The 24,934-nt window shown below is 37.1% G+C and overlaps 1 protein-coding gene across 2 annotated transcripts in view; it reads left to right on the top strand.

Moving 5' to 3' along the window:
• The first annotated feature begins 841 nt into the window (after positions 1-841).
• LOC143234093 (ras-related protein Rab-32-like) overlaps positions 842-24,934 on the top strand; it is a 28,691-nt gene continuing 4,598 nt past the window's right edge. The window contains exons 1-2 of one of the 2 annotated variants that reach the window (XM_076471152.1): positions 842-1,565; positions 20,753-20,878. In XM_076471152.1, the coding sequence (XP_076327267.1) occupies positions 1,530-1,565; positions 20,753-20,878 (162 nt within the window). In that variant the 5' untranslated portion in view covers positions 842-1,529. The remainder of the gene's footprint in view (positions 1,566-20,752; positions 20,879-24,934) is intronic. The other variant, XM_076471151.1, reaches the window with a different exon arrangement.

Genomic DNA, 24,934 nt, shown 5'->3' with positions numbered 1-24,934 from the left:
TATGTTCAGATGTCTCTAGACTAAGATACATTGTTTTGGGTGTCTGGCATACATTGTAGATACAGTTTGTAAATATGCCATTTTCATGTTCTAAGTAATTTTTTTGTCGTTTAGTGAACATCTGTTTTTGTGGTAGGTCACAGGTGGGTCCTGTAACAGAGCTCTGTATTTCGGAGCTAGTGAGTGGGTTCGAACCTTGTGACGCCAGGAAGTATTCCTCTACCCCACTTTAAGCTGTGGAGTTGACTGATAAGGTGCTGGAGTTTTTCTGCGGGTCGGTAAATCAAGGGCTGGAGGCAGATAACCTTAACGATGTTTTTACAGATGTATTAAAAATTTATATCATATCGAAAAAATAAGAGGTATATGTTTTATCTAGGTAAGCCTTAGTGGATTTTGTTTTCGTTGAAAGAAGTTGAATACCTTTTACTTTTTAATTTTTTTTTGTACATTTTCTAACTAATTATAATTTATTTCAAGAATACGACAACTAACTTAGGTTAGTTTGCTTAGTTTGTGTAATTATAAACCAGGTTGACGGTGTTTTGCTACTCTTGTGTTTAATGCTACAAGGCCAGTTCCAAATAGTTGTGTTGAGCTTAACTTTTTTTATATTTAAAACACAATCCCTTCTTATATTGGGAATTTGATATAAAGAAACAATAATGCGAAATAAGTATGATAATTAAATAAAGTAAAAATGAATTAACAACTAACTAACTAATTATACACAACGATAGGTTGCTGTGATTGGTGGGTTCAAAATTACGGACAGCACCACGATATGTAGTGCATTTAATAACATACGTGTTATGACAAGCTTGATAATTGGAGGGAGAAAAGCCTGTGTTTTGATTGGTGTCGAATGTTCCTCTGACGTGTAACTATAGTCATCATAATGTATGTGATATCGGTACATCTAAGAAGAAACAGATTAAAAGCGTTATGAAGTAAAACATCAAACTTACATTAAATGGATGTGAGATTAGACATGCTTTCGTTCCGAGCTCTCTAAGGTTCTAAATTTTAAACTGTCCTTCGGGTCAGGTATCTAAAAATTATAAATGCGAGATTCTCTTTGCACATTCTCGTGGAAACGATTGCTGTATTATTGAATATACCGTATAGAAATCGACAGTAACCTTCTCACTGGCAAGTAAGGTGTTTTCTTTAATTATGGTTCAATAACGTAATTCGAAAAACTATATACGGGAGCCCGTAAATGAAGACTAACTTTTTTTTTCACCTGCTTGAGTAAGTAACCCTGGGATTTCGCTGTTACATAACATCCCGAATGAAAGCGGCTGTTTGCTCGTACATCCACTCCACAATTCAGACCTTCGCGTCTTTTGTGTTGCGTCGACACTTGCTTTTGTTTTTTACAAATGTGTTGAATTATCACAAGTTTTCCCTTCAGTGGTTTCAACATCTGTGTTAAAAATATTGTCGTTCTTGACGTACTAAAAAATAATTACTCACCGTATTGTGCGTGTACGGAAACGTTGATTGTGACAACACAAAAGGTCGTAATGGCGCATAATCGTAGGAACCAGCACACCGAAAGGGTAAGAATTATAGGTTATATCGTTTGTGCAGTTTTATTTGTGTGGAAATTGGAAACTATAGAAACGTGCGATTTGTAACGATGAATCTTCTGCGGTAAATGCTGTTTTATTATAATCATTACATATTGATGACTGTCGTTGATTTACATGTTATCACGTTATGTTTCTTTTTATAATTATTACTTAAAAACGTAAGCTTGTGGTGATAAATTAACAAACAATACATTTTCAGTACAATGAAAATTGTTTTAGAAAACCTACTACAGGTTTCGGTAGTACCTTTGTTTTGCGAAGTCATGTAGCACGTTTCCTACAATAAATAACAGTGTTTACAGCGCGTTGTTACGTGAATTTACTGCTCTATTACGATAATAAGTTTTAATTAATAATAACGTAAAATTAGTCTGTGATAATAATAGAGATTTACGTCATAATCATGGCGCCCTACTTCAACTTGTTTACGACAAAAAGAGTTTTTCTTTGACTCTAGGACTCTCCATAAAGTTGTTTAAAATTTTGCTTTTAGTTGTAGTGCAAGAAAGTAAAGAAACTTCGAAAAGGGTTAAAGCGATAACCTTTAACGAAAATATCTTACTCTCTTATGTTTCAAATTAAGTTTTCACATATAAGTAATAATTAATACCACTAATTACAGTGAGAATCAAACATTATTATCAATGACAGTAAAGGATATTTTACTTTGACAGTATTGAATTAAAATATCAACACTGCTTATTAGTAGCCTCAGAAGAAACAGGCTGAAACTTTACAATATATTTATTTATGTGTGTGTTTGTGTTCAACAGTTAGGCTTAATATGTGCATGGTTTAAGTCATAAAAACCATCAAAAGCTTTAAAAAGGTAGCAGTACGAAATTACAAACAAAAATTAACTACAGCAAACAACATTCTTGAGATGAACAAAACTTTACGAGTCAGTTCAACTTTTATCAGATTGTACGCAGGCCTGTAGCCAATACCGATTTGCTTCTTTAAAAAACACATTTCTGCACGTAAGGTTTATAGTCAAGTGTACGCATAAAAAACTAAGGGCCGTATTTTTTAGAGTGACTTGAAATGGTTTCGTCAACCAGACAAAGTCTTGAGACTGCGTCGTAGAAGACAGAATTAGTTGTAGTGTTGATAATATAGTGTATGTATTAAGTGTTAATAATGTAAACGACAGAGTGAGGTAGTAGTGATTTGTGTGTGTTGCCTGTTAAACAGTGTATATGACAGAATGAGGCAGTAGTAATTTGTATGTGTTGCCTGTTGAACAAAGTTTGTTTGTTTTGAATTTCGCGCAAAGCTACTCGAGGGCTATCTGCGCTAGTCGTCCCTAATTTAGCAGTGTAAGACTAGAGGGAAGGCAACTAGTCATCACCCCCCCTACATCAACTCTTCGGCTACTCTTTTAGCAACAAATAGTGGGATTTACCGTCATATTATAACGCCCCAACGACTGAAAGGGCGAGCATGTTTGGTGCGATCGAGATTCGAACCCGCGACTCTAGGATTACGAATCCAACGCCTTTACGCGCTTGGCCATGCCGGGCCCGTTGAACAAAGTAAACGATAGACTGAGGTAGCAGTAATTTGTGTGTGTTCTCTGTTAAACAGTGTATACGACAGAATGAAGTAGTATTGATTTGTGTGTTTTGCCTGTTGAACAATGTATACGACTGAATGAGTTAGCAGTGATTTGTGTGCGTTGCTGTTAAACAATTTAAACGACGGAATGAGGTAGTAGTGATTTGTGTGTGTTGTCTGTTAAACAATGTAAACGACAGAATGAGATAGTAGTGATTGGTGTGTGTTGCCTGTTAAACAGTGTAAACGACAGAATGAGGTAGTAGTGATTTGTGTGTGTTGCCTGTTAAACAGTGTAAACGGCAGAATAAGGCAGTAGTGATTTGTGTGTGTTGTCTGTTAAACAGTGTAAACGACGGAATGAGTAGTAGTGATTTGTGTGTGTTGTCTGCTAAACAATGTAAACGACAGAATGAGTAGTAGTGATTTGTGTGTGTTGTCTGTTAAACAATAAACGACAGAATGAGGTAAATTTGTGTGTGTTGTCGACAGAATGAGGTAGTAGTGATTTGTGTGTGTTGTCTGTTAAACAATGTAAACGACAGAATGAGTAGTAGTGATTTGTGTGTGGTACCTGTTAAACAATGTAAACGACAGAATGAGGTAGTAGTGATTTGTGTGTGTTGTCTGTGAAACAGTGTAAACGACAGAATGAGTAGTAGTGATTTGTGTGTGGTACCTGTTAAACAATGTAAACGACAGAATGAGATAGTAGTGATTGGTGTGTGTTGCCTGTTAAACAGTGTAAACGACAGAATGAGGTAGTAGTGATTTGTGTGTGTTGCCTGTTAAACAATGTAAACGAGAGAATGAGGTAGTAGTGATTTGTGTGTGTTGTCCTGTTAAACAATGTAAACGACAGAATGAGGTAGTAGTGATTTGTGTGTGTTGTCTGTGAAACAGTGTAAACGACAGAATGAGTAGTAGTGATTTGTGTGTGGTACCTGTTAAACAATGTAAACGACAGAATGAGGTAGTAGTGATTTGTGTGTGTTGTCTATTAAACAGTGTAAACGACAGAATGAGGTAGTAGTGATTGGTGTGTGTTGCCTGTTAAACAATGTAAACGACAGAATGAGTAGTAGTGATTTGTGTGTGGTACCTGTTAAACAATGTAAACGACAGAATGAGGTAGTAGTGATTTGTGTGTGTTGTCTGTGAAACAGTGTAAACGACAGAATGAGTAGTAGTGATTTGTGTGTGTTGTCTATTAAACAATGTAAACGACAGAATGAGGTAGTAGTGATTTGTGTGTGTTGTCTGTTAAACAGTGTAAACGACAGAATGAGGTAGTAGTGATTGGTGTGTGTTGCCTGTTAAACAATGTAAACGAGAGAATGAGGTAGTAGTGATTTGTGTGTGTTGTCTGCTAAACAATGTAAACGACAGAATGAGGTAGTAGTGATTGGTGTGTGTTGCCTGTTACACAATGTAAACGAGAGAATGAGGTAGTAGTGATTTGTGTGTGTTGTCTGCTAAACAATGTAAACGAGAGAATGAGGTAGTAGTGATTGGTGTGTTGCCTGTTAAACAGTGTAAACGACAGAATGAGTAGTAGTGATTTGTGTGTGTTGTCTGTTAAACAATGTAAACGAGAGAATGAGGTAGTAGTGATTTGTGTGTGTTGCCTGTTACACAATGTAAACGAGAGAATGAGGTAGTAGTGATTTGTGTGTGTTGTCTGCTAAACAATGTAAACGGCAGAATGAGGTAGTAGTGATTTGTGTGTGTTGTCTGTTACACAATGTAAACGGCAGAATGAGGTAGTAGTGATTTGTGTGTGTTGTCTGTTAAACAGTGTAAACGACAGAATGAGGCAGTAGTGATTTGTGTGTGTTGTCTGCTAAACAGTGTAAACGACAGAATGAGTAGTAGTGATTTGTGTGTGTTGTCTGTTAAACAATGTAAACGACAGAATGAGGTAGTAGTGATTTGTGTGTGTTGTCTGTTAAACAGTGTAAACGACAGAATGAGGTAGTAGTGATTTGTGTGTGTTGTCTATTAAACAGTCTAAACGACAGAATGAGGTAGTAGTGATTTGTGTGTGTTATCTGTTAAACAGTGTAAACGACAGAATGAGTAGTAGTGATTTGTATGTGTTGTCTGTTAAACAATGTAAACGGCAGAATGAGGTAGTAGTGATTTGTGTGTGTTGTCTGTTACACAATGTAAACGGTAGAATGAGGTAGTAGTGATTTGTGTGTGTTGTCTGTTAAACAGTGTAAACGACAGAATGAGGCAGTAGTGATTTGTGTGTGTTGTCTGCTAAACAGTGTAAACGACAGAATGAGTAGTAGTGATTTGTGTGTGTTGTCTGTTAAACAATGTAAACGACAGAATGAGGTAGTAGTGATTTGTGTGTGTTGTCTATTAAACAGTGTAAACGACAGAATGAGGTAGTAGTGATTTGTGTGTGTTGTCTATTAAACAGTCTAAACGACAGAATGAGGTAGTAGTGATTTGTGTGTGTTATCTGTTAAACAGTGTAAACGACAGAATGAGTAGTAGTGATTTGTATGTGTTACCTGTTAAACAATGTAAACGGCAGAATGAGGTAGTAGTGATTTGTGTGTGTTGTCTGTTAAACAATGTAAACGGCAGAATGAGGTAGTAGTGATTTGTGTGTGTTGTCTGTTAAACAGTGTAAACGACAGAATGAGGCAGTAGTGATTTGTGTGTGTTGTCTGCTAAACAGTGTAAACGACAGAATGAGTAGTAGTGATTTGTGTGTGTTGTCTGTTAAACAATGTAAACGGCAGAATGAGGTAGTAGTGATTTGTGTGTGTTGTCTGTTAAACAGTGTAAACGACAGAATGAGGCAGTAGTGATTTGTGTGTGTTGTCTGCTAAACAGTGTAAACGACAGAATGAGTAGTAGTGATTTGTGTGTGTTGTCTGTTAAACAATGTAAACGACAGAATGAGTAGTAGTGATTTGTGTGTGTTGTCTGTTAAACAATGTAAACGACAGAATGAGGTAGTAGTGATTTGTGTGTGTTGTCTATTAAACAGTGTAAACGACAGAATGATGTAGTAGTGATTTGTGTGTGTTGTCTATTAAACAGTCTAAACGACAGAATGAGGTAGTAGTGATTTGTGTGTGTTGTCTGTTAAACAGTGTAAACGACAGAATGAGGTAGTAGTGATTTGTGTGTGTTGTCTATTAAACAGTGTAAACGACAGAATGATGTAGTAGTGATTTGTGTGTATTATCTATTAAACAGTCTAAACGACAGAATGAGGTAGTAGTGATTTGTGTGTGTTATCTGTTAAACAGTGTAAACGACAGAATGAGTAGTAGTGATTTGTTTGTGTTACCTGTTAAACAATGTAAACGGCAGAATGAGGTAGTAGTGATTTGTGTGTGTTGCTTGTTAAACAATGTAAACGACAGAATGAGGTAGTAGTGATTTGTGTGTGTTACCTGTTAAACAGTGTAAACGACAGAATGAGTAGTAGTGATTTGTTTGTGTTACCTGTTAAACAATGTAAACGGCAGAATGAGGTAGTAGTGATTTGTGTGTGTTGTCTGTTAAACAATGTAAACGATGTAATGAGGTAGTAGTGATTTGTATGTGTGTTGACTGTTACACAATAATTAGTAGTAGTAACGTACGTGTACTGTTACGTATTATAATTTATTTCGGACGAGCTTCCGAATAATTATGTTACGTATTACAATTGCAAATAACCAGAAGTTTTAATTTTAATTTAGAAGTTAATTGAATGTCGATGTGTATAAAATATATGAATTTGTGAACAAGATTGATACTCACAGTTTTCCTTATTAACACACATATATTTTAATATACAAACAACAATAATACAAATTTTAATCGATTATTACAAATAATAATTTATATACTACAGTTTTATAAACTTACAAACAATACTGAGTCTTCTATATGGTCTGGAACTGAATATTTTATGGATGGTTCACGATACCAAATTAATTCTGATTTGATATTATTATACTTCGCGCAAAGGTCAACTAGCGAGGTCTTTATTCTTGGCTGGACTCACGCCATTCACAAGGTGACTTTTTTTCGACGAAGATATCTAATGTATTCGTAGAAATACTAAAGTACGAAGTAAATTTCCTGAAGTTAAACGGTTTGAAATGTTCGAAATATGTAAACGTTTTTAGTCAAATATCTACAGTTTCCCGATTAGTAAGCGTTTATTACAGTTATAACTTCTGAGGTTTATAGTATACTAACCGCAGCAAACAAACGATATAAATCTGCCTCATGGCGCGACGATTTATAAACCTTTAGGATGAGATTCTTGAAAGTTCAGTTGGCAACTATATTTGAATGCTCTAGTGCTTTCGTAAAATGTATATTGTTGATTCTTAGTTCTTACACTAGTGAATCTACAAATTTTGAGAATAGGCAGACTTTCACAATCTACATTTAACAATGTAACTTACATGCATTTCTAAATACATACTAAGCTGAAAAAACAGAAAATAAAATAATTATGTAATATTAAATCCGTTACAAGTATATAAGTGTTAAACAATGTAGACGACAAGATGAGTAGTAGTAATTTGTATGTATTAAGTGTTAAACAACGTAGATGACGTAATGGGTAGTAGTAATATGTGTATATTAAGTGTTAAATGATACAAACGACGGAATGAGGAGGAGTAGTTATTTGTGTGTTAATTATGTCATTCCTAAACAAGAATATTTTGTTAAGCGAAACGATGCCAACAATACACTGTGAATATGGTAGTGTTGTCATGATTACGGTCCAGATATTTGTTATGTACTAAGCGTTTGAATGTTTTTCTGATACTGTAAATACCAAATCATGTAAACAACACACTGTGTAATAGTAGTTATTTGTGTTTGTTAAATGTTACTCAATGTAAACGAAATAATGTGTAATATTAGAAATGTGTATTAAGTGTTAAAGAACGTAGGCTGATAAGAAATTAGTAAGACCTCTTAAGGTAAAAACATTGATATATATATATATATACACACACACTACATGACCAAAAGTATGTGGACACCTCTTCCAATTAGTAGGTTCGGCAATTTCAACCACGCCCATTGCTAACAGGTGCATAAAATCAAGCATACATCCATGCAATCTCCATTGACAAGCATTGGCAGTGGAATGGGTTGTATTGAAAAGCACAGTAACTCTCAATGTGGCACTGTTTGTTTGTTTGTTTTCTGAATTTTGCGCAAAGCTACTCGAGGGCTATCTGCGCTAGCCGTCTCTAATTTAGCAGTGTAAAACTAGAGGGAAGGCAGCTAGTCATCACCACTTACCGCCAACTCTTGAGCTACTCTTTTACCAACGAATAGTGGGATTGACCGTCACATTATAACGCCCCCACGGCTGAAAGGGCGAGCATGTTTGGTGGCACCGGGATTCGAACCCGCGACCCTCGAATTACGAGTCGAACGCATTAACACGCTTGGCCATGCCGGGTCTCGTAGCACTGTCATAGGATGCCACCTTTCCAACAAGTCAGTTTGTCAAATTTATACCCTGCTAGAGCTGTCCCTGTCAATTGTAAATGTTGTTATTGTGTAGTGGAAATGTTTAGGAACAACAACAGCTCAGCCACGAAGATGTAGGCCACACAAGCTCGAAGAACGGGACCACCAGTGTTGAAGCGCGTATCACGTAAAATAGTCTGTCCACAGTTGCAACACTCACTACCGAGTTCCAAACTGTCTCTGGAAGCAGTGTCAGCACAAGAACTGTTACTTGGAAGCTTCATGAAGTGGGTTTCCATGGCCGCACACAAGCCTAAGATCACCATGCGCAATGTCAAGCGTCTGCTGAAGTGGTGTAAAGCACACCGCCATTGGACTCTGGAGCAGCGAAAACGCGTTCTCTGGAGTGATGAATTATACTTCACTATCTGGCAGTCTGAAAAACGAATATGGGTTTCATGGATGCCAGGAGAACGCTACCTGCCTGAACGCACAGTTCCAAATGTAAAGTTTTATGAAGAAAGAATAATGATTTGGGGCAGTTTTTTACGATTTGGGCTAGGCTCTTTAGCTCCAGCGAAGGGAAATCTTAATGCTACAGCATACAATGACATTCTAGAGAATTGTGTGCTTCTAACTTTGTAGCAACAGTTTGGGGAAGGCCCTTTTTTTTGTTTCAGCATGACAATGCCCCCATGCACAAAGCGAGGACCATAAAGACATTGTTTGCCGATGTTGGTGTGAAAGAACTTGACTGGTCTGCACAGAGCTCTGATCACACCCATCGAACAACTTTAGGATGAATTGGGACGCCGACTGCGAGCTAGGCCTCTTCGCCCGACATCAGTGCCCTACCTCACTAATGCTGTTGTGGTTGAATAGGAGCGAACCGTTGCAGCAATGTTCCAAAATCTAGTGAAAAGCCTTCCCAGAAGAGTGGATAGTTTTATATCAGTAGAGGGAAGACCAACTCCATATTAATCCCTATGCTTTTAGAATGAGATGTTCAACAAGCACATATGGGTGTGATGGGCGGGTGTCCATATACTTTTGGTCATGTAGTGTACATATATATTATTTCTTTTTGAATAAAGTTGCGAATTTCATGTTTAAACTAAACTTTGTGCCAGGTTTTGAATCTGATGGTCCATGGTTTGCGTCCAATTGCCGTAAAACCCGCTATGCACTTTGAGGTTGCGGTGCGCTTTAATTGTAATGGTCAAATCTCACTATTATTTAATCAGAGTATTCCATACTATTTGATAGCTTTCTTTATTGTAGTGAATCTAGTCTTATATGAAACAAACAAATTTATAACTTATTTAACATAATTGTGTCCCAATGTTTTTAACACGTAAGTTTTTGTATCGAAGCAGTGTGAAATATTAAACCAAGTGTTAATTTGTAATGAATATTTCTAAACCACACAAACTGTTAGTTATATTAAGAGAAAGGAAGAAAATTGATAAGCAAGCTACAACAACCACAAACTCATACACACACGCGCGCGCTCACAGATGTGTGTAACAAAAATATTAAATAATTTGAGTTAGAAATAATTTGAATACAATTATATATATATATGTACTGAATAGATACCCGAATAATCATGCGATTAAAGGAAACAATTTTGAAAAGAATAGAGAACCACTATATAAAAAATAGAACTTAAAAATCAGTGGTTATAAATTGTCAATTCTTGAACAAGATCGATGATCAAGGTGCTGACCACTGAATAAAAAAACAGTTGCGAGAATAAATGCATTTATCATGTTTAATAAAGGCAATAAGTAACGGCCATATAATGATATAAAGCTGGTGGCAAGGAATAGAAATTTTAGTTCTGGTATATTGCTACATGTTGAGAGGGGGGACAATGGCAAGTCTTTGAATTTACAATAATAAACACAGGGGTTCGACTCCTCTCGATAACACAGCAGAGAGCCCAATGTGACATTGTTATAAAAAAACACAAACATACTGCCCCATTAAATTGGCGGATAGATTTTGTCTCCCATTGATACAGCGGTAAGTCTACAGACTTATAACGCTAAAATCAGGGTTCGATTCCCCTCGGTGGACTCAACAGATAGCCTGATGTGGCTTTATTCTGAGGAAAACACATACACACATGACAGATTTTGTCGATTGTTTAAACGTCCTTCACACGATAATGAGTTAAATAAAATTTGAAATTTCTACTCTACTAATGTTAGGATTGGTAATAACCATCTGCAATTACATAATTTTGAAGTTGCTTTAATAGTTAAAATAATACTGATATTTTCTTTAATTAAATATGAAAAAATATACAAATATTATGTGGTATCTAACACTTTGCTTAGCCATGTTTCCCAATGCTCTTATAAAATAAAGGATTTGCTCAAGTTATCTTGGTAGTAAACATGACATCCAAACGTCTTCATCGTTGGTACTATAAAAACAGTAACAATACATACTGAATATTATAACTGGTGTAACGATTTCTAAAGTTTAAGTGATGCGTCTGATAGATTACAAGAGCAATTTATTATATGTTGCAAAATTTAACATGATTTCAATCAAGATGTGCAAATATGGATAACAATGGCATTACAATGAACTAATATTTTACACATTATTAGTTTAGTGATGATTACCGCTATAATACAAGTTTAATTTATTTAATCAAGTTAGTAAGTGAGCCTATTCACATGCTATAACGTAAATTTATGCCAAATTTGGGATCCGCTTGTGAAGTATCCCCGTAAAGTCGTTTAAGCGAAATACCTGGATTCCCTAAGGAGTTGGTGAAACATTTTACCTTTGTGTAAACCTCGGGATTCTGACAATTAATTTGGCACCACTTAGAAGTCGATGAGTCTAGCTGTTTAGGAAAAATTATTTTAGAGAAATCTCAAAGTTCCCCAAGGATGGACGGGTGCAAAAATCATTTAAAAACATTAATGCTATCCAAACGCATATCACTCAGTGACAGAAGGCGCCTAAAAATTTCAACAGGAAAATATTTTTCTATAAGGCACATGTGTGATGTGCATGCAGTAACTGGTTTCTAGGTGCAGTTTTGTTTGGTTTGGTTTGTTTGAAATTTCGCGCAAAACTGTACGAGGGATATATATGCTAGCCGTCCCTAATTTAGCAGTGTAAGACTAGAGGAAAGGCAGCTAGTCATCACCACCCACCTCCAACTCTTGGGCTACTCTTTTACCAACGAATAGTGAGATTGACCGTCACATTATAACGCTCTCACGGCTGAAATGGCAAGCATGTTTGGTGTGACGGGATTCGAACTCACGACCCTCAGATTACGAATCGCATGCCTTAACCACCTGGCCATGTCGGGCCTTCTAGGTGCAGTACTCGCATAGTGTGCATGTTTGAGTAATGTTTCGGCACCTTGGTAAGTGTGTGAGTAGATATATATTTTAATGAGTGTATTAGTACGTATTCTGTTAGTACATTTCTTGGTTTGTGAAAATAACGTAAGTCGTATTTTTTATGGGATGGATGAGAGGGAGAGGCAAACATATTGTTGTGATGGTTTCTGAGTGAATTAGTTCTGTCTATGATGTTTGTAACCTGAAAGGATATAATGAGTGTTATAAGTGACATACAACAAAATAAAAGTGGGTAATACGTTCCCCAGTTTCTGTTAATGAATATATTATTTTGCAACTTATGCCGATGTTACTAACTTTATTTTACTAGAAACGTATTCTGCTTCTGCCCATAGACAAGCTTCATGTTTTTAATTATGTCTATCTAACAATATTGGAATAAACCAAGGATGTGTTTAACAAGCGCACATTGTATAGATATCTCCCGCCGTTTTCTATCGCTGTTTGCGTGGTATTCTTGACTAAGGTCATATGCTGCAGTGTTGCCTGATTCTTATTAAAAAACAAGGTTAGGACTAGAACTTGTAATACCACTTAGCGTTATAAAAGACACCTAAAAAATGGCATTCTAAGTTATTCAAGCAAGATGTTTTACATACTAATGATACTATCACACATGATTTTATGTATCTTGGTCTGATACTAGAGGGTAGGGGTTCCTTATTTCTGAACTTTCTATAAGAATCAGTTATTATTAGGGATACCATTACAGTTCAAAAGTTTATTCACTTTAGAAACACGCTTGACTGCTAGGACAGAATATCCAACGTCAAAAAATAAGTAAAGACTCCATTTTTTCCATTTGGCTATGGAACATTACAAGTACACCTTCTTATTATTAACCGTAATATAACACTGTATAACGTAATTATAGTACATTACACGGCGGCTCTTGTACGTTATACAACACATGCGTATCATTTCGAGACATACAATGTTAGAAAAGTATATTTTTTTTCACTTAAACTATAACTTTTAAAATACTAAAAGTAAATACGAAGTCCAATTTATCAACTGAAAAACCACATATTAATTCAGCTCGTACCTTTGTATACATATATATGCATGTCTCTAAGACTCAACTTGGCAGGTAGATTAGGAAGTGGTCATGTCTTGTCTGTTGGACATAGTTCTTTACCAAGAGCTGCTGAACATTCTTCACCCAAGCTCGATAAGGTCTTAAATTAAGTTTTTAGGATTACTGAACCCAAATCAACAATCAGATTTTGTATTCCTAGCTCTCTCTCTGGATGACCGAGTAGCCATATTTAGCTCTACGTGTATCTTTATGTAACTAACTCCATATTTAGCTTTCTGTGTATCTTTACGTAACTAACTCCATATCTAGCTTTCTATGTATATTTATGTAACTAACCCCATATTTAGCTTTCTGTGTATCTTTGTGCAACTAAAATCTTCCACAATTTTAGGGTTAGCATGATTAGACTCAGGCAAATGTGAAGTATCCTAATGACAGGCCCGCTCATGGAAGGTCATCCAGTTTTCTAATTCCTGTGCAGATCATAGGACTATTATGATTCTTGAAAGAGAAATTTTATTCCTTTTTCATTGATACTGGTCAAGTTTTTCATTGAAACCATTTAATCACTAAACCTACAGAAAAACGCCAAAACATATGCACAGCTACTAAGCAAACACCTGCGGAAGTTGTATGGTTAGCCCTAAGTTGATTTTTGAAAGTCAAGATTTACAACCTCTAAAATGTTCTAAGTTCTTCGCTACCAACATAAGTTCTTTGAAGCAATTCGAATATTGTAAAAATGTAGATGACATTTCAGCACCATTATACTAGTCAGAAATTCTTGGTTTTATGAGAGTAAATAATGTGTAAATTTATAACAGTGTATTCAGCCTTATTATTATTGATTATAATTTGAAAGCTGCTACAGGAAGAAAAACGGATATGAATATTTTACTGAAATTAATAAGAGTTATTTCAAACATAATTATAGCTTTTGAGACTTATGGCACCCCAGCTATAGCAAACCAACAATATATACTGTCTTTTGGCATGTCGTATTGGTTATATTTATAGGCGCGAGAAAAGTTTCTCGAAACTACAGCTCAGGTAGCAATTTTGACAATACATTAGTGTTTACGTACACACGAATGTTGTCGATTCTTATACTTGAGAAACTTTACAGTTTTACTGAATAGGCGAGAATTTCGCAATACAGTTTTAAAGGTGAATTTTACAGAAAAAAATTTTGCAGTCAAAGCTCTACACGAGGAAAGATGGTGGGAACGATCCTGTTTACTGCCGATGGATTTTTTAGTCTCAACCTGCCTGGTTTGAAATCCACGGAATCAAAACAGTGAGATCTGACACAAAACATGAGCGTTCAAAGTGATCTTGACAAAGCTTTACATGGTGTGAAGGAGTTTAGTTATTTCTAATGACCATCCGCACCCACTGTTGCCACCTTACCGGTTCCTTCTCCTTGCACGGAAACGAAAAGAAGCTTTTGCCCGATAACAAACCCTTTATACAAACATAAGCAACGCAATAAACCACGTTATCATAAAACAAACATAAAGTAGCAATATCAAAACACAAAATAGTCTCACAAGGTATGTAATTCGAAAAAAACACCGATAGATTTACATAAAACACCAGCACTGAAAGGAACAAAATGGTCGGCGCGCAACGAAACGTGTTTGGCAACTATTACGTCATTGTTTTAAAACGTCACGGAAACAGCCGAACTACCGAGAGAAACTTGAGTTCGAAGACCTGCATATTTTGTTTCATTTTTTACTCAAAAACTAAAGTGTTTAAAAATATGGAAACCGCACAGGAATTATACCTAACCAAATTACAGTTTCTAAGGCAATTAATAAATTTGTTGAAAATTTACCTTTAACAGCATAAGTTACGTATGTTTCTAAATGTAAATTTAACTTAAACAATCACTGATATGCAAAAGTAAATATATGACGGTAAATCTGTCACATAAATTATACAAAAGATTTACTGTCCATACAGTTTAGCTCTCTCTTCTTAACCATTGAAAAATACAGCGGAACTGGTTTCACTTTCTTGCCTTTTGTAATTTATTTATTTTATCATTACATCTGCCTCCACAGGTTAGAGTTTTAACTTTTATTTTATATTTCATTCACTTATTATACTTTTTAACTCACTCCGCTATCGCTGTCTTTTTTCAAATACACAGATCAGATATCATCTGTTTATCCACTTTTAGTCTGATGATACAATCTAGTGCAGTACTCGAGGCGTTGCTTAGATCTAGTAATGTCATTCATTAGGGTTCTTCGTTTTTATCTTTTATTGATTTACCTGTCATTTTACAGATTCGCTTGCCTAATGAAATTCAAGAAAAAAGCTATTAATTGTAGTCAAATTACTCTTTCTTGTTGTTGTTGCTTGAATGAGTCTTTTGTTGATGACGCCCGGGAAAAGGGACATCCATTTCAGGTGCCTATAATAAAATGTTTCCTGTTTTGAATAGATTTCTCTTCTTTTTAAATTATGTTTTATTCATTGTACAGTTCGATACGAGATGGTTTAATGTCAGACATATTTTAAGTTTTAATTTTGTTTATTGTTTTTTGAAAATTTGCGAACAGTCCCCGTTTCTCCCTCCTAATCTGTTACTGGGAGGAATGGGTATGTAGACTGTCAATTCAGAACATATTTTAACATGTTATCTGTTATCTGTTGCTTGTTTTATGACTATTCTTTGATAGTTATGTTTCTTAATCAACACATATCACTAACTAGACTCATACATATAGGAGCCCGGCATGGCCAAGCGTGTTAAGGCGTGCGACTCGTAATCTGAGGGTCGCGGGTTCGCATCCCCATCGCACCAAATATGCTCGCCCTTTCAGCCGTTGGGGCGTTATAATGTTACGGTCAATCCCACTATTCGTTGGTAAAAGAGTAGCCCAAGAGTTGTCGGTGGGTGGTGATGACTAGCTGCCTTCCCTCTTGTCTTACACTGCTAAATTATGAACGGCTAGCACAGATAGCCCTCGAGTAGCTTTGTGCGAAATTCAAAACAAACATACATATAGTAAAGATGTATCAGAAAGGGGAGTTTATCCTCAATCAGGTGGCGCAGCTTATCATGTCATGCAGTTAATAAAACCATGAAACATGACGCAACAGTGTAGCTTATCAGGTGAAACATTTGGTGTCATGACACGTAATTAATAAAAAACTATGTTATTAGGTTTATCAAAAACTAGATATATAAATAAAGTGTTAATTAAAAAAACAAACGTTAAAATACTGAGCGTAAGTAACGGTTAACTGCTTAATAATACTCGTAAACTATTTTTATGTTGTAAGTAATAGGAAAAAATAAATACAATTTCATACTACAAGATATGTTAATAACTAGACTGTTCCACGTCCATCATAATATTCTCAACTGCATAATTGATATGTACCGGTCATAACCTGTAGTACAGAAATAAAATCACAAACCATCTGCATGGTATTGTAAGCACACAACAAAAATAACTTGCTTCTTTTCAGCTAGAGCTTGTAGTTTGTAAGTATGGCCTGGTCACACTTTATTACGATGTCCTTCTGGTCTTGTGATTTAAATATTCCATCTTATTATACTGCATGATGTTTTGATTTATGCTTCACAAATGTTAACAGTGTAAGGCATAACGTGTTTGTAATTATATACTGAGAGAGAATTAGTGACCTTAGAACAACGGTGAAGTACAGTGGTGATTTGTTTGAAGAGGGAGTTATGTAGCTACTGTTGAAAATCAATTTGTTAGTGGTTACTGGACTCATTTCTGTTTTAAATATGTAGACTTAGTTATTGCTTTGTGAGGCCTATTTACTCGTTCAATGAAAAACTATTTTTAGTTTAGTCCAATTAATAGAATTTAATTTTACGTATTCGGTTGTCTAGAAATAAATGTCTGAAATCTCACGATGACATTTCAAAGTTTGAATATTGAGTAACTTATTGTTGGTTGGTTCAATCCAACGTTTGTCGCTTACAAGGTGTCTTAATTGTCTGCTATTTGAACTCTACTTAGAGTAAGTTTCGAAACCCTTAAGGCAGCATGGACAAAAATTACTTTCGTCTGATTTTCCTCTACGACTTCAAAAAGCTACCGAAACTACACAGAACATCAACCAGATGTTTGGATACGGATCTGTTACTGAACATATAGTTCAGCGTTGGTACCAAATGTTTTGAAATGGATATGAAGTCTTGAAGTCCACGAAGGTCGTGGAAGGAAGTCATCCTTAGATGAAAACACATTAAGAGAAGCAGTTGAAACAGACAATCGCACAACAGTACGTGAGCACAATCGCACAACAGTACGTGAGCTTGTATAATAGCTAGGCACAAGCAAATTAAGCATTGCCAACTACCTGGGTGCGATTGTAAAGATGACAAAGTTGGATAAGTGGGTTTTGCATGACCTGCTGAAGATCAACAAAATCGGTATTATGAGACCTGTTAAGAATGGTGCTCAAAAATTGAACGAATTAGAAGTCGAGGTTCTGCCTCATCCACCTTATTCCCCAGACTTCTCCCCTACAGATTTTCATTTTTCCAAGCACTTTGACAACTTTTTGAACAATAAACGCTTTCAAAACCAGGCAGCTGCAGAAGGATCTTTCAGGGAGTTCATTGAGAATAGTTTACCATTCTTACCCTTAGCTTTTGTACAAGAATTTGTTTTACCATACTTGAAATACTCTGATAGATACAGACATATGGAAAGGAGCCTAACATGGCTGTGAAACTTTTCAGCAGTCTTTTGATTTGCGATATCAGCCAGACATGAATTAATTATGTCATTGCTCTGACATAGGAAGATCAGACATTGAAGATGTTGAGGGAACTGATAAGGAAGAGAAGAGTTAAAAATGAAACGATGATCATCATGCCTGCTGCATTGACGTTTAGTATTTCATCGAGCATTGCTTTGTTTTCATGGCTTCAAACAGACTCTTTATTTTGAAACTTTGTAGACTGGATGGATGGTAACAGTTGCCGTCCATTCTATAAACTTTCGTCATGAATACTCTTCCTAAACAATCTATCAAAGGTTTTTTGTCTTCTTCCACCACTTATCCTAAGATTAAAATAACATTTCTGGTAACTTTCCGAAAAGGTAAGTGCAAATCCAATAGCTATTGTCAAAATAAGTTATAACAAGATATAATACAAATTAAATTCATACTTGTATCTCAGAACAGCTAGTATAGGTATTAAAACTTTTATTCAATTAAATCCATATTTGTCTCCCGCTAGACGGGGCGGTAAGTCTACAGGTTTGCAACTCTAAAATTAAGGGTTCGATTCTCCTCGATTGACCCAGCAGGTGACCTAATCTGGCTTTTCTTTGAAAAGCGCACACACACACACACACACAGTTACATTATATAATATTGTCCAGAAATGCAGAGAAACAAAAATGATAAAATATAACATTTAAAAGGCAGATGTAAAGAGAATGAAGATTTTCAAGTTCATCGAACTGAGAAATTGTGAATAGATTCACATGCTTTATAACCAATACAGTACTATTACCTAGTCAATCAAAATGCCTTAAAATCATGTAAGAATGTCAACGTTTCAGAATTTACCAAGGCGTTGTCGCTAATATGTCTGGACTACTGCAAGGTTGCACATGCACTACTGGCCAAAATCTTAAGGCCAATGAACATAAAGAAAAAAATATGCCAGGATGGCCAAGTGGTCAAGGTGCTGGACTCGTAACCCACGGATCGTGTGTTCAAATCCCTGTCGCTACAAATATGTTTGCCCTTCAGGTGTGGGGGCGTTATAATTGGACGGTCAATCCCACTATTCGTTGTTAAAAAAAGTAGCCTACTAGTTGTCGGTGGGTGGTGATGATTAACTACCTTCCCTTTAGTCTTAAACTGCTCAATTAGGGACGGCTAGCGCAAACAGTCCTTGTGTAGCTTTGCGCGCAATTAAAAAAGAAGCAATCATTCTTATAAATGTGAATACTTTATCTAAAGTTTTAAGGTGCGCTTCATAGAATTACGACAGACCCATATTTAAATACCTGTTATTTTCGGGTAAAATTGCCCATTTATAACTATCTTCATCAGTTGCCCAACCAGCTCTCAAAAACTACGAGTAACCCTAGCGATAACTATAAAATATGTTTCGGGTAGAATTGTGCAAAAATAAAATCATACTTGCCGTATGTTTCTTGTGCTCTTACTTTATAAAAGTCTCCCGGTGGGACAGCGGTAAGTCTTCGGATTTAGAGCGCTAAAATTAGGGATTCGACAACCTTCACTGGACACAGCAGATAACCCAATATAGCTTCGGTATAAGAAAATACATACATATTTTCAAAAATGGTTAGTCCTACCTGAGAAATTCTAAGTACATTTTTCTAAACTGTTTTTCTATATATTGGTGTGTGTAGTATTTTGTCATCGTGTAAATAATGTTTTACGTTCAACTGAAAGAGAAGGCAAATGTATAAAAAAATAAATGTAATTTTGTGGCATCTCATACTTTAAACACCTCTAAGAATCGCCGTGTGTAAGACACATAAGTTAACTGAATATAAGTTTAAAAGTTATCTAAGCAACAGAAGTATAGAGTATAAAAGAAAATATTTTTAGTTATGTGATAGACAAGTCTTACTCCATAATCCTCGAGGTGTTTGATTAGTCATCATTAAATATAACTTATGTTTTTCACTGTTTTAACACAACCACATTGAAAAGTCACGCTTCAAGCACATACATTTAAAATATTTATGGTTAAATAAATCAGTGTTAGATAAACCCATAAAAAATATTTAGGTTTTGCACACATTCACGCTAAAAACACGTAAATTTTTAGATTAGGTTTTGTGCACTTTCACGTTAAAAACACGTAAATGTTTAGATTAGGTTTTGTACACTTTCACGCTAAAAACACGTAAATTTTTAAATTCAATCTCAGAATTGAATATCAATAACTATAGCAGCTTTTTGCTGTTCTTGTGCAGTCAACCAGTTTCATATATATAACTGAAAATAATTTATTCTGTCCAGGAAAATAGAGATACATCTTAAAACTTTATAACATTTTGTTTTATATATCTCGAAAATGGAAACTTATTAAAATCTTACAGTTCTTTCCTAATACCCTGGGCTCGGCATGGCCAAGCGTGTTAAGGCGTTCGACTCCCGGTCGCACCAAACATGCTTGCCCTTTCAGTCGTGGGAGCGTTATGATGTTACGATCAATACAACTATTCGTTGGTAAAAAAGTAGCCCAAGAGTTGGCGGTGGGTGGTGATGACTAGCTGCCTTCCCTCTAGTCTTACACTGCTAAATTAGGGACGGCTGGCGCAGCTAGCCTTCGAGTAGTTTTGCGCGAAATTCAAAACAAACCAAATCCTAATGTCCCCCGCTAGTACAGCGGTAAGTCTATGGATTTACAACGCTAAAATCAGCGATTCGATTTCTCTCGGTGGGCTCAGTAAATAGCCCGATGTGACCTTGCTATAAGAAAAACACACACGTTTTCCTAAATTACTTGTAATATTTAAACCAGAAATGAATGCAAAAAATTATATATTTTTACCGGTGTTTCTTTCTTTAACACTTATCTATAAATATAATAAAATATCTAATGAAGATTTTTTTTATGAAATAATATGTTCAGTAACATAATATTGTTTTTAAACAGTAGTTTTAAGCACAGGTATTAATTCGTTTTTGCTGTTTTGCAGATGTGTATTGCTGAAACCAACGAACATTTGTACAAAGTTTTAGTGATCGGAGAACTGGGAACAGGAAAAACCAGCATTATTAAACGATACGTTCACAACTTCTTCTCCCAACAATACAGAGCCACGGTATCCTTCCTGAAAAATATCATGTATCACAAGTTTTTGTTCATCTGTATCACCTATATCACCATTTTTGAGTTTATAGTATATCGTTGACCAATATCTTATTTGTAATTTCAGTCCCAATTTTCTAGAACTTTCTTAACGACGTTTTCCGGTATAGAATTACATTCTTAGGTTTCTCGACTCGGTGTTTTCTTATGAAGTGACATCAGTCATTAAATGAGCACATTAACATTAAATCAGTTGTTTGCTAATAGACAAAAGTCAGATTGAAATGCTCACGAGATTCGATACCACTTTCCAACTTTAGTTTGTTGTTTCTACTGTACTCTACAAGATTTTTCAAACAAGTTTGCCTTTTCGCAAACTGAGCTACTAAGTAAAAGTAACACATAGCAGTAAAGTTTTAATTATTTTGTTTGTTATAATAACAATCGTTATTATGCAATTAGTATCATTTTTGTTATGTAATTACTAACATAAAGTTCACAAACAGAAAGTTCGCATTTTTAACTGTTCGTGAAATTCATTATTAATTTTATTTATCCATTATGAGGTTAAATGTAACACTTGCTTTTCGTTGGTATAAAATATCTGCAATTTTGTTTACTAGCAGTAACAAAAAAAAAAAAAACTTTGTTCACATTATCTGGTAGTAATGTGTCAAACTTGTGTCAACCAAGAGAATAAGTAAAGCATATTCAAATATTTTGGAGCCTAACCACGTTGCCACGTCCGGTCACTTTCTCTCTGACTACCGTGCATCTTGAACACATCGCTATAACTTCTCTTTTAAAAGACTCTGTCTTAAGGCTATCAAGTCTGAGTCCACCTCTCATCTTTGATGCTCACATAACTGCTAGTTTTGATCCAAAAATTTTACTGACCAATTCACGCAATGTCATGAAACATTAAAATATTGTGCTTTAGTCAAAGTGAAGAAATTCAACCAAGCGCGGGTAAACTGCGGGAGTAACTATGACTCTCTCAATAGAAATGCCTCGTCTACTTAAGAAGTCGTAGAACATTGCCGATGCACTGTCCATGGAGGTACCTCCCAGCGGTGTGGCTGGATACAGGGTGACCTGTAACTGAATCCTCCACACGTGAAGGAAAACACTAAAAACCCGTATGATGAGCTCGCCGACCATCATATGTCCAAAGGCAGGGGCAGTCAGCTCCAGACAAAGGAAGGAAAACCTTTTAAACCGTGGCGAGGACTCACCGAACTCGCTAGCTATCTGGGTACCCGGTAGGAGGTTGCAGCTCTACCCTGTATTAGCATTTTGTAGGGACTGACCTACCCTACATCAGAGCTGGTTATTTTAAATATGGAAAGAAATTATTATGATAAAAGCGATGGTTTGGCGTTCGTGGGGTGCCAGGACGACGGCCAAACCCGAGCTACTTGGCACCACCCGGTGATGGTAGCTTACGAACGATTCCCCGGCAACGTGAGAAAGGATAGCCTAACATCCGGAATAGAGGTATTGAATGAAACCTATTCCAACAACCAATCATATATCCAAGGTGATTGTGCTGCAACTAGACAAACTGCCACCGGAGGCAGATGCCGAACCACTGAGGTGGACGGCCAAAGTTATAATTCCTCTGGACACGAGGAAAGAAAAACATTGAACTGCCGAACCACAGAGGTGGACGGCTTAAATCAGAGACAGATTTTCCGAACAATGACAAAACAGAACTGACAACCGAAAGGGTGGGCACAACAGTGTTTGTGAACCTACCTATAAAGAATAAACTTATGGCTTGTGACCTGTGTTTACTCGAGTTTACGGCTATTCCTAAATTTGCAGACCATCTGGCAAATGCACATAACTCGGTGGCGTAGGCACGATGTAAATATTGTGGAAAAGACGATAGCCACCATCATGCTATCGCATGTCATGTACCGAAATGTCCAAACCGGCGTTTCGTAGCGTTCGCCACCCAGTCTTCCAGCTTCGGCTGCGAAGTCTGCGGCCTGAAATTTAAAACCAAATCAGGGCTGTCTCAGCATAAGAGACATAAACATCCAAGGATCCGGAATGCCGAGCGCATTCAAATGACTGGAGTTCGGACGCCGTCGGAGCGCCCCCACCAGGTAGTCTGGTCCGAGGAAGAAATACGAACCTTCCGAGAGATGGTAGTAGTATACTCGGGCCAAAAGGACATCAATGTTCTCTGTGCAGAACATCTACCTGGCAAAACTCCAAAACAGATCTCTGACAAACGCCGAGATCTTAATAAACAACAACCGCCCGTCTGCACTGCTTCACACACCATCCAGAGTCGTGGAGATCCTGTTGACGTCGTTCAGTATGAGGAGCTCAATTGGGATTCAGCTCAATCCCCGACCTGAACTCTAAATTCTGTTCGTACATATGTCAGCCGAGAGATCAGAAGGGACCCGACGAGGCAACCTGGCAGGAGGTTGAAGTTGTGACCAAACAATGGATCGACGAGCTCACCCATTCACAGACGTCATGGAGAAACGAGATATCTTCGACGCAGGCTCTTAAAGTCATTAATCCTGCTCGAAGGCCATAAAAGAGGCGGCTCCACAGGGTAGAACGTTTCAAACGGTTCCAGCGGATGTTCGATTTCGAACGTCAACGCCTAGCTAAGAAGATATTAGACGGCCGGGATGCTGTTACATGTCCCCTTAGTAAAATCAGGTGAAAGACCATTACGATCAGGTCTACGGTGTTGCGAATAATAACGTCAATTTTGACGACTGTCCATTTCTACCCAGGGCAGACAACACTCATATTCTGGAACCGATAACATCTGACGAAGTGAGGATAGCACTTCGAGGCATGAAGAGAGGGGCCCCTGGTCCCGATAACATCACTCTTCCGTTCTTGCTCTACCGCCTTAAGTTTGGTATGGACGCCTCCTTGGCAAGTCTGTTCAACATATGGTTATTCACAGGCCGCATCCCAGGATGCATGAAGGTCAATAAGTCGGTGCTCCTTCCGAAAGGATCGAGTAAACTGCACGAGGTCAAAAACTGGCGGCTTATCACGATATCTTCTATCGTGCTTAGGCTATATTCCAGGATTATGACCCGTCGCCTCGAGCAGGCCGTGCATATAAATCCCAGACAGCGTGGTTTCATTCCTCAAGCGGGTTGCAGAGACAACGTCTTTCTGCTCCGTTCCATCATGAGGAGAGCCAAGCGACATGGGACTCTGGCTATGGCCTTTCTAGACCTGTGCAAAGCTTTTGACACGGTTGGCCACCAACATCTTCTTGCCAGCCTTGCTAGATTTCATGTTCATCCACATTTCGTCCGTCTTGTGGAGGACATGTATCAAGATGGTACAACGACGTTCCGGATTGGTATTCAACATACCAAACCTATTCGCCTCTTCCGAGGCGTGAAACAAGAGGACCCCATGTCTCCAATTTTATTTAACATTGCCCTGAATCCTCTCATCCGTAAGCTTGAAGAGGTTGGCCGAGGCGTATCGCTAGACAAGAAGCTGGATCCAGTTTCTACCCTGGCATATGCCGATGATATGGCAGTGCTGGCTAAAGACCATGCTAGCTTCCAGGAGATGTTAAACATCGTAAACGAATACTGTTCGGGTAACGGCCTCTCCTTAAACATCTCAAAGAGTGCCGGAATGCTGATTAGGGGGTCCAATAAGACCTTTACCGTCAACAACTGTCCACCATGGACAGTTAACGGCGATAAACTCCCGATGATCGGACCCGAACAATCATACCGTTATTTAGGGGCCAATGTCTGTCCATGAACCGGGGTATACAGCGAGCCTGTAATTCCTCTTCTCGAGAAATGGATAGATAACATCTCAAAGTTAACCCTAAAACCACACCAACGTGTTGAAATTCTCAACAGATTTGCGGTACCCCGGCTCCTTCACCAACTCGAATTGGGTGAGTCGAGTGGTAAAATGTTAAGAGATCTGGATAACTTAATTAAAAAGGCCGTAAAGAGCTGGTGTCATCTTCCGCCTTGCACGGCCGACGGGTTACTTTATTCCCGTTACAAAGACAGTGGCTTAGCACTTGTCAAGTTGGAATCTCTGG

Source organism: Tachypleus tridentatus, chromosome 12 (assembly GCF_004210375.1).
Source record: "Tachypleus tridentatus isolate NWPU-2018 chromosome 12, ASM421037v1, whole genome shotgun sequence".
NCBI lineage: Eukaryota > Metazoa > Arthropoda > Merostomata > Xiphosura > Limulidae > Tachypleus > Tachypleus tridentatus.
Note: the sequence above shows the minus strand (reverse complement) of the source record. Positions and strands in the feature narration are given on the sequence as shown.